This window comes from Mercenaria mercenaria, chromosome 16 (assembly GCF_021730395.1).
Source record: "Mercenaria mercenaria strain notata chromosome 16, MADL_Memer_1, whole genome shotgun sequence".
Classification (NCBI taxonomy): domain Eukaryota; kingdom Metazoa; phylum Mollusca; class Bivalvia; order Venerida; family Veneridae; genus Mercenaria; species Mercenaria mercenaria.
Window position 1 is genome coordinate 60,478,121 of NC_069376.1, and position 15,615 is coordinate 60,493,735.

The following is a 15,615-nucleotide window of genomic DNA, read 5'->3' on the forward strand; positions in this document are numbered from 1 at the left end:
TATACAGGAAAAAACTTTAAAAATCTTCTTGTTTGAAACCACAAGACCTAGGCCTTTGATATTTGATATGTAGGATTGCATTGTGGTCCTCTATCAAACTTGTTCAAATTATTACCCTAGGGTGAAAAGAGGCCCCGTCCCGGGGGTCCCAAGTTTTACATATACTTATATAGGAAAAAAACTTTAAAAATCTTCTTGTCTGAAACAACAAGGCCTAGGCTTTTGATATCGCCTAGTAGTCCTCTACCATAATTGTTCAAATTATGCCCCTGGGATGAAAAGAGGCCCTACCCTGGGGGTCCAAAATTTTACATTGACTTATATAGGAAAAAACTTTAAAATCTTCTTGTCTGAAACTGCAAGGCCTAGGCTTTTGATATTTGGTATGTTGCATTGCCTAGTATTCCTCTACCAAATTTGTTCAAATTATGCCCCTGGGGTGAAAAGAGGCCCTGCCCTGGGGTTCCCAAGTTTTACATAGACTTATATAGGAAAAACAAATCCTCTTGTCTGAAAGTTCAAGACCTGGGCCTTTGATATTTGGCATGTTGTATTGCCTAGTGGTTATCTAACAAGGTTGCTCAAATTATGCCCCTGGGGCGAAAAGAGGTATATAGGAAAAAATACTTCAAAAATTATCTGATAATATTTCCTAGACTGTTAAATTATAATTACCTGATGACTCCAAGTATGTAGGGGTCATTTGACTTTGACCATGACCTACTGACCTACTTCCTTATTTTTAAGATACAGCCTTGTAATTTGGATGACATTTACAGTTTTGCACACCGATCTTAAAACTGACTTTCAGTGACCATGAATGTGACCTACTGACCTACTTTCTTAATATTTTAGCATCAAACTGATGACATTTGAAACATGTAGCTCATATTACTCAGGTGAGCAATCCAGGGTCATCATGACCTTCTTGTTTCCATTTTCCCATCATTCAGGTATCAACAGATACAAAAAGGGAGGTGTTATCAGATCTTAAAAGCAACATGTCAACAGAAAGTGATACTACTGAAAATATAGTGATGTTCAGCCGGCTTGGTCATTTTGCTGCAGATGAAACTATATCTAAGGTATATATAGTTCCTTATTATTGTATATGATTTTGAGAATTTGGAGAAATAAATGGGTTTTTTATTGTTTTATTTTATGAAAATTGATAAAGCAGAATTTTACGGTAGGTTAGGTGTAAAACATCTAACTAAAATGGGAGAAAAATTTCCAACGATATGATTTTGTAAATGTACAACTGAATTAAGTTTTATAATTATGAATATAACTGCTACAGTAAAGGTACTGTTTCTTTTTTAATATTAACTCGTCTGTCGAAATGAATATAACTCATAATTCAAGACATTCTTCGTTATTTTTACACAAATATATTCTTGTCTGATATGGTATGCACCGGATATATTATCGTGTTAGCGTCGCACTAGGTGCGCTCTAGCGCCTTTACAAGTGAACTTAATTTAAACGCATTTTCCCGAGAAATTAGCGTTAACTATGCATTTTTTCAACAAATGAATAGTTTTCTAAAATATATAATTTATGTATTTCAATACTTATATACACCAAAGAACTGTAGCATAAAATTCCTCTATCGTCCATGAACAGGCTAAATCAAACAGAGCCTACAACGATTTTCTTTTTTGCCATGTTTGACGACCTGTGGAGTTTCTACTTTTTTCTATTTAACTAACTTTTTTTACGAAATGCTAATGGTTAGCTATTGTGATTACGCTGTGTCCGTCGTCCGTCGTGCGTGCGCTCGTCCATTTTTCGTTTAAGCGACATCTCCAAAACCACTGAATGGATTTTTATTACGCTTAACATTAACGATCTCTTGGTAGCCCACTTTCAAAATTGTTAAAATGGTTCCGGTTCATTGAACACATGTGTCACTATGGTTAAATATAGGTTTTCAGCTATCAAAATTTAAAACAAAAATTCTTCTCTGAAGCGATAAAAGCAATAGAGCCTTGATTTTTGGCATGCGATATAAGGGTTTCACTCTTTACAACAATTTCTAAAATCATTGCCCTTGGGTCAAAAATGGCCATGCCCTTGTGTGTGTCATGTTTATGATATAGGCTGATATAAAGGAATCTTTGAATATCTTTTTCTCTGAATTCAAAATAGCTAGAGCCTTGATATTTATGTAAACCTAATTCTGTACTTTACATTATTTTATCTGGGGACCGCTTTGCAGAAGGTTCCATGTGCACCGCCGTATAAATACATCTGCGGATGTCTCTAAATTACATTCTTATACTTACAACATGTGTAAATGTTGAGTTCTGCTCAACCCGGGGCTAGAGGCCGTGGACGGTAGCTTGCACTTCCACTACCGTCCATGAACAGGCTCAATCAAACCGAGCCTGCAACATTTTCGTTTATGTCGTGTTCGGCGACCTGTGGTTTTCCACTTTTTTATTTTATTGTACTGTACCATTATGTGATACAAACACACTTGAAGCCTTTTACACAGATGGGCGCTTTAGGGTCAATGACCCTCTAGTCATATTATGTTATATAATATAATGATATATTTAAAAGGTACGAAACCAAAAGTAAAAGAAACATAAGATATCATTAAAATACTGCTATATTTCTGAAAAAGGCTTTGAAACTTAGTTACTGACAGATTATATGCCGTGTTTAGTAATTTTTCCACTCGATATTGAAAAGCGTTTGTCACGGGCTGCCAAAGCTAAACTGTTTTAATTATGTAGCTATATAGAAAGAGTCGTTAAGAACGAATTCCTTCATGTTGTATCGGTCAAAATGGTAGGAAAGTGTTTATTGCAGAGACAACCCGGACTCAGACATGTATTTTTTCTCAATGTGAGCTTTTGTGACCGTCGTGCGTCGTGTGTCGTGTGTCAACAATTTCTAAAAAAAATCTTCCTTCTTCAAAACCACGGGGCAGATTTACATCAAACTTCACAAAAATGATCCTTGGATAGCTTCCTTTCATAATTGCCAAAAGAATTGAAATTTATGCAGAACTGTGGTTGTCATGGCAACCGAAATGAAAAACTTTAAAAATCTTCTTGTCCAAAACCACAGGGCCTAGGGCTTTGATATCTGGTTTGTAGCATCATCTAGTGGTTCTTTACAAAGATTGTTAAAATTATCCCCCTAGGGTCAAATATGGCTCCGCTCCGGGGGTCCCTAGTTTTACATAGACTTATATAGGAAAAAAGTTTAAAAATCTTCTTGTCTGAAACTACAAGACCTAGGCCTTTGATATTTGGTATGTAGCATTGTCTTAGTTTAAGTAAGTTTTAGTAAGTTTTATTTGGCACAAGTGTACATGACATGGCAATATAGCGATAAAACAAATGACAAATCAATGCATAATAAATATTAAATAGTGACAAACCAACAAATCATTAGACAGTTATATCATATTACTCAGCAAAGCCATGTAATGCTCACCAATACCAGGGATAACACAAAAAAGATGAAATGATTCTTCTTATTTCCATTGTGGTCCCTGTTATTGGCGGCATGACACAGAAAGTCATGTTTAACTATTATATTTTTGAGTAATAAAGCAAGATACATAATCTTAAATACTAAATGATTTATGAAAGCTAATTGAGATCACATACATGATTGTATCACAGTAAAAGATTTATCATATAATATTTCATGAGGAATGATCAATGAATGATAATATGATCACAAAGTTGTCAGCCAAAATAGAAAACTCACTACATCTGACGAAAATAAAAATATTCATACTTTAAAAATATAAGTATATCTACATTTAAATGAAATCAGTACTACAGCAAAAATAAAAAATATAAATGACTGAGATAAGAATTATATTTCTAAGACTTGTCTGTTTAAATCAATCAAAAGATTTTAATATACAACAACTGAAAGACTATTAAAATCAATTAGGCATTACATAGGATTTGATGGCATGCTTAAATGAATGGGAAGATTCAATATCCCTAAGATGTTGAAGGAGACCATTCCACAAAACAGTCCCATTGTAAGCAAAAGACTTTCTACCAAAGCTACCCATCCCCTCTGGCAAAGAAAACCGACCAGTATCAACAAAGGAATAATTAGACTCAAAAGAATTTGATGATGGAAGTGCAGACACTCTAGATCTGGTAAAATGGTCATGGGCTGGAAAAGAGGATGTAAAATGCTCCTTAAGATATTCCGGTGCAGTGCCTGACTTTATTCTATGGACATGACAGAGAGTTATCTGATCTACTCTCTTTGAGACAGGCAACCAATTTAGAGACTTGAATTGCTCTGACCCAACATGAAACCTACTATCCATGTTCAAAACAAATCTGATCATTTTGTTTTGAGTAGTTTGAAGCCTATTTTTCCAATACTTGGTCAAAATTGGATACCAACTAGAGCATACATAATCACAATGACACTATCAGAGACATTACTAAAAGCTTCTTAGTATGAAGATCCAAGAACTGATTCTTTCTATGAAGGAATTTTAACCGGGCATTAGACTCTGTGACCACTGAACGTGCAATTTCATCACCTGAAAGATTTTGGTCTAATGTAGCACCCAGATACTTCTCTGAACTGGTTCCTTGAATGTTTGTACCATTACAAGAAACAATTAAAATATTTGTGTCTTTAACCTAGGCTTAGACCCAAAGAGAATAGACTCTGTTTTACCAAGATGGAGTGAAAGCTTGTTATCAATAAACCATTCACTTACATTTTCCATTTCCATAGATAAAATAGACTCAATATCAGCTATACTTTTCCCATATACAAGAATTCCAGAGTCATCAGCATACAGTAATAACTTATTTTTGACCACAGCTGACATATCATTGACATAGATTAAAAATAAAAGGGGACCAAGGATTGAACCTTTGGGAACCCCGCAGGTTACAGGGGCACGACTGGAATGGACACATGAAACAGCAACTAACTGGTGTCTATCAGAAAGATATGATTGAAACCAGAGAACAGCATCTGAACTAAGGCCAATTGCATTCAGTTTCATTAATGAAATACTATGATTAACTGTATCGAACGCCTTCTGTAAATCCAGCAGAACCATTCCAGCCATGTTACCTTTATCCATTTGAAACTTGACAAAATCTGAAAGATGGATAAGACAGGTATCCGTGGAAAATCCACGTCTGAACCCCGACTGAAAACTGTATAATTTTTTTTCTCATTCAAGTAACCTTCCATTTAATCATAAATGACCCTTTCAAAAATCTCTTATGGTCTTCTACCAAAATTGTTCAAATTATACACCTAGGATGAAAAAGACCCGTCCTGTGGGTCCCAAGTTTTACACAGACTTATATAGGAAAAAGCTTTAAAAATCTTCTTGGCTGAAACCACAAGACCTAGGCCTTTGATATTTAGTATGTAGCATTGCCTTGTAGTTCTCTACCCAGTGTGTTCATTTTGTTACCCTGGGGTGAAGTGAAAAGAGGCCCCGCCCCGGGGTCCAAAGTTTTACATTGACTTATATAGGAAAACACTTTAAAAATCTTCTTGTCTGAACCTGAAAGGCCTAGGATTATACCCCTAGGGTGAAAAGTGGCCCCGCTCCGGATGTCCCAAGTTTTACATAGACTTATATAGGAAAAAACTTTAAAAATCTTCTTGCCTGAGACTGCAAGGCCTAGGCTTTTGATATTTGGTATGATGCATTGCCTAGTAGTCCACTACCAAAATTGTTCAAATTATGTCCCTGGGATGAAAAGAGGTCACGCCCCGAGGTTACTTAGCTATTATATGAGTTATATAGGAAAAAATAATTAAAAATTTATCTGATAATATTTCCTAGACTGTTTTATTATAATTACCTGATGACCCCAAATAATATTGGGTCATTTGACTGTGACCTTCGCCTGCTGACCTACTTTCTTGTTTTTTAGATACAGCCTTGAAATTTGGATGAAATACACAGTTTTGCACACCGATCTTAAACCTGACTTTCATTGACCATGAATGTGACCTACTGACCTACTTTCTTAATACATTGTATTTAGCATCAGTTTGACATTTAAAACATGTAGCTCATATTACCCAGGTGAGCGATCCAGGATCATCATGACCCTCTTGTTTAAAACATATTATTTAAAAATGTTCATGTTCTAATGTTCATAACATGATCAAACTTCAATTTTAAAGAAAGGTCAAACTTTTGAGTTCAGCCCCTTGTTTTATTACTATACAATACCAGATTTCGCCTTACAAATGCCTATTTATTTTCTCATACTTCTTCAAATAGGAAAGAAAATTCCGAACAGAACATGTTACACTATTTCATCCATGTAGATTGATATATATTATCAAATGAGTTAATAAATCTCTACAATTATTGATATATACACTACATAAACTGCTTTGAAAGATAAAATCTTCATCCCTGATACTCCTCGCATTCACATGCTATTTATATATGTAGGTATCTAGATACATGGAAGAAAATAGGAATACTATAGATCTTAAAAGCAACGCAGCTGTGGACTATGATGTTAATGAGGACTTAGAGCTCTACAATAGATTCGATATTTTACCTGTAGATGAAACTATGCTGGAATCGGACGAGGACATAAGAGAGGTATAAATATAATAGCCTTTGTTTTGAAATCATTGTTTGAGGTTAGTGTTTTTACAGTCATTCTAAACACCAACTGTGCTGAAGAGTGTAATAAGCTTACTTGTCTTTAAATTTAATCATTCTGGGCCAAGATCATCCGCCAATAAAAGTATAACAGTGAATAACCATCCTTATTGATGATCTCGAAAACGAACGAAGTGTTTCTGAGTAAGCATTTCAATTATCCGAATATGAGCTTGAACCATGAGACATTAAAAAACCCAACAGTTTATCAGTTTGTTCCACAATTATCGGGTTATTGCAGGTGAACGTATAATGTAGAACGTGTTTTAGCGTAATTAAGTTATATCTTAATTAAAGATATTCGTACTTTACCAAAAAAAAAAAAGATTCAAAAGATCACAAATTAAAATGATAGTAATCAACGACAGTACTACTACGTATGAAAAATAAAGAATTTAAGTAGTTGTTACATTTTCCAAATTTTATATATTATACACCCTCAGTGTATTAGGGATGAAAGACAAAATTGATAAAGTACTCAAGTCTTCGCACTATCAAAGAGGAAATACGAAATGTTTATCTGTGTTTCTTTGCATGTTTTGATAATTTGTAATAAAGGAAGTAACGACCTTACGTAGACTGCTACGATTGATATAGACGTTCTGTCGCGATAAAATGTTGTTTGTTTTTTTTTTTGCTTTATTGATACGCCGATATTTATTTAAACTTTTACGAGTGTCATCAGTTAGAGCGTGGATTTAGAATGGGTGACTATGTAAAAGTATACCGCATAGAAAAAATCGGAGTAACACGCGAAAGTTATTCAGGGTAAAATTAAAACTTAGGGGATGGTAAACGGGGTGGGGTAACAGAGCCAGGGTGCGCAGCAAGTTCAAATATAAGAAATCGAAAGCGGAAGTAGCTTGAAAAAATATGATGATGAAATTCGGGGTAGACGGGGTTGTGTTATCAGGTTAAACTTCATGTTTGGCCTTGATCTTTGAGCTAGGGAGTTTTGTGCACGGGGTACTATGTAGTTATTGCCAATGTTTATGTCGTGATTTTTCAATATCCAGCAATATCTGAAAGGAAGATCTCTATTTGACCTAAATTGGGTTGGTAGGACTTTAAGCCCATTCGAAAGTTACAAACTGGTATCAGAATCACTATAAATCTGTGCACCCTTTGTAATAGGGATTCAGCACATTGGCGAGTGCTTGTGTGATACTGCTTGAATAGACATCTATGCACTTGAACATTATAGATAGAATAATCAAAATAACATAAATTCCTGTAACTTTGAGCTATGTTTTAACTCGATATTTGAAGCTTGGGGTTTGAGTCTTACACACGGCAAGTTGTCTTGTGATAGTGTCGAGTAATTAAGAAGTTAATGTACTTGACTAATTGACTGGATAAATATGTGACTGACTGACGGGCATAAGAACTCAGTCACAAACATATTGACAGGCACAGTGTAAATTTATAATTTTCAAATTTTCAGGTACAAGTGGTCTTATTATTAAACTCTTACATATCTTTATAGGAATCTGACATTCGTGATGATTTTATGTGTCCTATATGTCTAGAGCTATTCTTTCGGCCACATTTGGTCCGTTCTTGCGGTCATGTATTTTGTGAACATTGTCTTCGTCAATTATGTAAAGCGACACCGAAAATGACAAAGTGTCCAATGTGTAGAGAGCTGATCTACAAATGTGTTTTTGACCCAGGTATACTTAGATTATGCGTAAATACAAATATACCCTTATCACAATAATAAATCTGTTCCAAAATATAAAAAAAAGAAACAGGACCAGTTTACCTGACATCTAGCATTTGGCTAAATAAATAAAAAATACACTTCAGACAAAGTACATTTTTTATCACAACTGAAATCAGAATTTTTGTCTTTAAGATCTAACCATTTTTTTTCAGCTACTCTAGTTATAACATTATACATTAGTCTAGTTTGAAAAAACTTACAACATTATAAATTATGCTGTTTTTCATTATTTTGCAAAATATGTTACACTTTCAGATTTAACTGAAAAGATAAAAGTCAAATTTGAAAACCGGTATAGGGAAAGACGCCTTGACGCGCGTCAGATGAGAAAAGATGACAACCCCCTACCTGGGTGTACAGATGTTGAGTATAACCGATACTTGAAAAGAAAACAACAGCAGGCCTTCCACTCGCAAAGACGGACTACAGAACAAAGCAACAGCTTACGGTCATACTTTGGCTGGTTTCTGATCCTTTTTCTAGTATATAAAATTTGGTTTTGGCTTGATAACCAGACGGAGTACGAGTATAATATAGGACTTATTATAGGTAGCTTTAAATGTAAATTGTTACTTTGTGAAGCAGTTCGTTATTGCGTACAAAGGGTAAACAAACCTATACCAAAACAAATGCTGTATATTTTCATATTTTTTGTAGCTTTGGAAAGTTTAAACTGTAAAGGTTTACAGATAGCAGCTAATATTTTCATTCTATTCTTATACTCTAAATAAGATGTAAATGAATTGTGGTTAAGGTAAATCAGTCCGTTTGATAAACCGGAAGTAATGGCGTAATCCCATTTATCCGGCACGTATACTGGCGCAAAAATCATGTTTTGGATTAATAGCAACACGTGAGATAATTTGATAAAATGGCAACGTTTCTTACATTCGAAAGATAAAATATGATATTAAAACGTTTTATACGTCTGATAATTCCAAATAATATATTCAGATCCACTTTAAATGTGCAATGTCTTTAATCATGGGCAAATAGGACCTATATATTTTATGTCCTGATATTATAGACCATATGTTAATTTATAATTGTGGAATGTTTGATTAAAATCTACAATGTAGAAACATTTCTATTCGCGAAAATGTCATCCAAATCGTGACTCAAATTATGTAAACTTGTGTGAGTTTAAAAGTTTCTATTAAAATAAGTCTAACAAAAAGTCAAGGACACACTCCACACTTTCTTATGTGACGAAACTATGTGCTGAAATTTTGAAAAAAAATCAGGATTTAATCAAGTTCTGCATTATAGAAGATTTTTCATCCAAACATGCATATCTACCTTAAAACATATGGGTTTATAATAAATTAAACTTGACCCAGTTTCCTGCATTCAATCATTTTTACAAGCAATAGAATAATTGATATATATTTTCCTTCTAACAATGATTCGCTGTTGGTAATTAGACTATTCGGACAATGTAGAATTTTGTGCCATATATATTATGCCTGGCAATTTGTAGGAGAATGAGACAAATACATGTTTTTTTCCATATTTAAAAAAGAGGTTAGAACGACTTCCTAATTTGCATGATAGCTGGTGTAAAAGATATCAAAATAATGACTACGTTCAAGATTGTTGTAAAAAAAATTCCAGACAGTAACTGAGAAGTTTGATGTGATGTTTGGCTATCTGTCTGGCTGTCAGTCCACACAATCTGGATCCCATGATAGTTTGAAATATGTTAGACTTAGTATGATAATAGACAATAAGGATATTATGCACGTTATTTTTTTGAAACTATGACCACAATACAGGTTGCTATTAAAAAGAAATACGTTTATTATTACAATATATATATATATATAATATGTTAGATTGTAGATACCTACATTGAAATCCACACATTTTATAATGGAAATTTCTTAAACTGCAGATCGCAGCTTTGAGTAATTCATGTATTGTCTCAAGGCCCAGGTCGAATCATTTCATGTCTGCTGCTTTGCATTGACAATCCTTGATCACCTGCTACATAACTTGGCATAGATGGCCCATATAGTTGCTGTTGGTTGAAAAAGAGAAATATCGTACGGTGAAAAAGGGTAAATAGGCGGTATTTGATTACAAAGGTCAAGTAGATAGAATCTAATATCCGTTAATTTAGTTTTTGATCCATTGGAGGATAGCTATTTAATTTTGTAGAGTCAAAATACTGGCAAATATTAGCTAAAGGGAAATGTTTGATATAGCTTTACTATACGGCATACGGCATATGACTCAAGTTTTTTTCTGTTTGTATACAATTGTAAGGAAGTGATTACAAGGAAAATAGTTCCTCTGTTTGATGTTGAATATTAATGACGTTTTGAGTGAAAGACATGCAATAAATCACATGATGTTAAACAGGAGACATGAAAATTTGTAAAATTGGATTGAATAAGAATGTTAGGACAAGTATTTAAATACATGCTTTAATGAGGAAAATGTATAATCATAATCGGATGTCTAAAATGTTTAAAAGCCTGAAATTGGCATTTTATTTTATTTTAAAGAAATCTGGGAGGAAGTCACTCATTAGACTTGCATATAGACTATCTTTATCCACAATTGAATATTTGTAGGTTATTATCTTTGTATCGGGATATATGCACGAGTTCTTCAGCGGAAATATTGCGCGACTTTAGGAGCGCAATATTCTTCCGCTGAAGAACGAGTGCATATTTCCCGATGCAAAGATAATAACCTTTTTATTGCATACGCATCTACACGTATAGATATTATATAAATATCATAAATATGTTCAACAGCCTGAATAGGATTGACAATACTGAACTAAATAGAAAAAATAGTGCACAACACACACTGAATTACGTCACGCACCTGATATGAAATTCAGGCGTCAGTGTATGAAAAATATTGACGTTTCCTGTACCAGTGTAACTTAACGGGGAATAGAAACGAGTATGTAATAATGATCATTATAGTTTAAGTTCTGAATTGTATAAATGCATATTTTGCTGTATGTCCCATATTTTAGTATAATAAAATCTGAAATGAGGGCGATCAGACAATAAGTTTGTAACATAGAATGGACAGCCCTGGTATATATAAGTCAACCGCTTCTCAGATTTGACCGAGGACAAATAGTTGGAATTTCGAAATGGTAAATAATTGCTATTAATATGTTACTAAGCAAAATTATGCAGTTTTCTACAATATTGTGAGAGTTACCACCCAACTGTAACAGGACATTGCCAGGAAACTGAAATTTGCTGGAAATACATGCTGCCTGTCACTTTTGCAATTATGTACACTTATTTTGAAACAATATTCCATTTATGCACAATGGCCATCCTATTGGGTAAGATTCTGTTCGTAATAACTGGTGCACTAAGCTGTACTCCCTTTGATGTTCCACACAGTTATTTTACTTGTAGGCAAATATATACCAGATGCTGCTGTAAATGGTGATATTGGCTGGCAACCAATGACTTGTAGAGTTAAGAAAACTGTAGTACAGTTATTGTCAAGATTAGTGAATATGTCAACTAATAGAATGAATAGAAATGTATTTGCTTGGTAATAGAAATTGTAAAATTGAAATTTCAAAGTTGTAAAATTGTTTTTAAAATACAATTTGAATACACATGCATGTGCTATATGTAAAACTCTGATTCGAAAATATGTTAATTCTTGGCGGCATGCTGCAGTAAACAGGATAAATACACAAAGAGGAAATGGTAGAAATAAACCAAGATTTTACAGATCTTTCAAAACTAATTTAAAACTAATTTTTCAAGTTGAGCCATATTGTAAATCAGTGTTGAACAGGTTTCACAGAGGTGCGATAGCAAAGTTCCGTAGTGGTACAGCACCAATTAAGGTTGAAATAGGAGATATAACAATGTTTTACTAGAAAGTGTTTTACTCCATTGTCCTTTATATATTGATATAAGACAACAAATGATGCTTAAAGCTTGTCAGCAGTTCTCTGAATTTGAGGTTTTTAAATTATGTAGAGCAGGTAAAAATAGAAGTAGAAGTAGAGTAGAATAGTATGCTTGTTTGTGTAGGCCATTTGATCTGTCTCATGGATATTATTGTTATTTTTATTTGTTCCAGTCAGCCAAAATCCTTTCCTTCCTCTATTGGTTAAATCAGGGTATCCAATTAGTAAATTAATTGTTTGATTTTTGAACTCTTATGAAACACACACACACACACACACACAGAGAAATTCTTTGGGTTATTGTCAGGAATCGATAAATGTTTAAGTATTATTTGACAGTTCACACTACCCACATAAATCATGCATATTATATAGATGAACATTTTAAGTGATTTTTTAAAACTGAATTGATAAAAAATATAAAGTACATAATCTGAGTAAGAAAGTTTGCCAAAAGTTTGTTGAAGTTAAACCTATAAAGTAGTTATTAGTAATCTAATATCAAAGTAATGATTACTTGTGAAATCTGTTAAACTACATATATATAACATTTGGCTTTGTACTGGTTCGCAACGAATAGTAAGCATGCAATGTTTTTGCTGAAATAATTAAGTAAGATCAAACTGATATTATATTTAATTATAATAAAGGTAACTTTTTGGCAAATATTCCTACTCATACTTAATATTCTTACTCACACTTGATAGGATTAAAATTTTAAGTATTTTAAAGGCTGTGATTAGTATTGTATATGTGTGTATGTAAAATAGTTTAAGTTTAAGTCTTTTATAACTCTATATCGAGTGACAGCACTCATTGTGTTTATACATAATATATATGCTGATGAGACTATAATAAATAAATAAATGAATACATACATAAATAAATACTTGACAAGAACTCATATTTCATTACATCTTAGGATGGTTAGGCTAGAAATGTTTTGACATATTCACTACACCAGTTGTACTTTGTGGCGCAAGGTTTTATATCACATTATGACACTTTCAATGATTGTTATAAATGTTTATGGAAAAATTGGTCTGAGGGGCCCTTCTTGATACTTCATTTTCTTGGCGGTTAATTTTTTTTCACATAAACATGAGCATTAAGACTTATTATATGTGTTATCTGAAATATTGTGACGCGCTTCCACAACATTCTATACGTTGTATTACGGATGGCTTGCCAGATCAGTTGCATGAATGGTTGCTGAAAGTAAAACTGGTCTCTGAAAAAGCTAGGAAATCTGTTGCAGTTAATCAGACTCTCATATTTGAAATTTTTCATGCGTGAAGCCGCTTTGAAAATCTAAATCCCGTCAAACAGATTTGAGCATTTAATTCTGTCCTAATAAAAAGATTTGCTGTTTTACCTGGAAATAAAAAATAAAATATAAACATATAAATGTAATGTCATGAAAATTCTTAAAAGACATGTTGTGTCAATTTGTATGATATGTGGAAAAACAGGTGTTCAACCACTATCTGATAATATAAAAGAAGAGTTGTATCCTTTTGGGTATAAGACTATCAAGTAATATCTATGCTATTTTGCTTAGTCATTTTAAATACAGTAACTCACATAATTTTCCGTGCATTGTAAATGTTAAAACCATAAATTACCTGTTGAAACTGGTAATTGGAATGGAATACCACTAAAACATAGAACTTGGGCATAGTGTAATTCAAGTAAAGGTGACGAATTCCGCTATCTATTAGAATGTCCAACACTTGTTGACGAAGTATATAAAATCAGAATTTGACAGATTTCCAAATATTTTACACTGCGAATATGTCATAAATATGAATTTCAATACTGTAGAATATAACAAAAATAGGTATTTTTGTTAAAAAATACCATCCAGAGGTTTAAGAAGTTTATGATAGTAATTATATAAATATTTGAAAACGGTAGGCATCTTTCTGTCTTTTCGGAAAGTCATATTTATATTGATTTGGTTAGAATTTGAGGACTTATTGTTTCAATTATGTCATATTTGTATTGTGTACTGTTGCAAAATTGTAACTCTCCCGCATGAAAATAAACATCAAACATTTCGTAATTATGAGTTCGATACATGTTTTAGAACTTAATGCTAATATTATACCTGTTGTTATGTCAATACATAAGCCACCTTATAGTTAAATGTAGCATTGTATGTATTTTACCTCATTATGTCATGTTACCACAAATTGGGAGAATAAACGAATTTAATTGAACCAACTCCAAAAAAGAGCCAAAAGCGACGCTAGAGCCGAAAACAAATGTTGGCTCTCTCCACTTTAAATACACTGAAGGACACTGTGAATTCAGTAAAATACCTTTCACATCGTAGTTTAAATCGTTTAGAAGATATTTAAAAGGTTAATAAAGAAACAAAAGGTGTCAACATCGATCCATTCATATTTTACAGCATGTCATCGTACAGTTCTGTGTTATAGAGTCCATTAATGACTCCTAAACTCTGCTTCCTATCACCATAATTATAGGCGTCGATATTACTCAACCGATATGACGGTATTCATGCGTGGAGTTTGTGAGTACAATATTAATTGTGTCAAATGCGATGAAACCGTGTTTGAAGTTTCACTCTATGGACGCATCAAGTACCTTAAAGCTGTGACACAGTTTTGGTCAAGAGACTAGAGGAGGTCATTCTAGACTTTGATTTAAACTGACTCAACTGAACGAAGCTTTCTGCTGACTACTACCCGGTAGCATTTAGATGCCACTCTAAACGGACATGTACTAGCTGCCATTTCCTAAACGGAAGCAATTGGACAAGGGTCTATAGTTTTCAGAGTATAGGATAGTGAAAAAGATAAAATGTAAGGGTAGGTTTCCCGAAAGCACAGATCAACCCAAACACAGCCACAGAGCTTACTTTTGAGAGGTCATATCCGCGCATCCTCATGATTCTTGCATTTTTATACAATCTCTACCTCCCTGGATGTATTTACGATGTTTGTACAAAAATGCAAAAGAAGTTTATTCAGGCGTATGTTTGCTAGTTTTGTTGTTGTTCAGTATATTTTAGCGATTCGTCTAGTACAAAAAATCCTTTACTAATAGGAAGAGAACGCAACTTCGGTAATTGATTCTTTTGTGTAACATTTGAACATTTACCATGAAAATGCACTAGCATAACACAGCTTGGAATATATCATGCTAGAAGGTCGATACTGTATTTGCCCAGTGACCATACAATTCGTATAATAAAACGACATCCCTGATTTCTTTTTTCAATTTTATTGGTGAAAAGAAAATAGTGCATGTAATGATTTCAGATTTTACAAACTTAAAGGCTTGTTCGGAGTT

The 15,615-nt window shown here is 33.4% G+C and overlaps 1 protein-coding gene across 1 annotated transcript; it reads left to right on the plus strand.

Annotated features, from left to right (window-relative positions):
• The first annotated feature begins 490 nt into the window (after positions 1–490).
• Positions 491–15,545, plus strand: LOC123541412 (E3 ubiquitin-protein ligase RNF180-like). Its single transcript, XM_053527215.1, has 4 exons — positions 491–1,085; positions 6,443–6,598; positions 8,148–8,334; positions 8,643–15,545. Exons 1-4 carry the CDS (start codon positions 1,002–1,004, stop codon positions 9,116–9,118), a joined length of 903 nt encoding a protein of 300 aa, XP_053383190.1. The 5' UTR covers positions 491–1,001; the 3' UTR covers positions 9,119–15,545.
• The last annotated feature ends 70 nt before the right edge of the window (positions 15,546–15,615 follow it).

What these genes read in the sequence shown, in the direction of transcription:
- LOC123541412 (XM_053527215.1), top strand. Translation starts at nt 1,002, where the DNA reads ATGTCAACAGAAAGTGATACTACTGAAAATATAGTGATGTTCAGCCGG. An exon ending in CAGATGAAACTATATCTAAG is followed by an intron (nt 1,086 to 6,442) that starts GTATATATAGTT and finishes TTATATATGTAG; the next exon opens with GTATCTAGATACATGGAAGA. An exon ending in CGGACGAGGACATAAGAGAG is followed by an intron (nt 6,599 to 8,147) that starts GTATAAATATAA and finishes ATATCTTTATAG; the next exon opens with GAATCTGACATTCGTGATGA.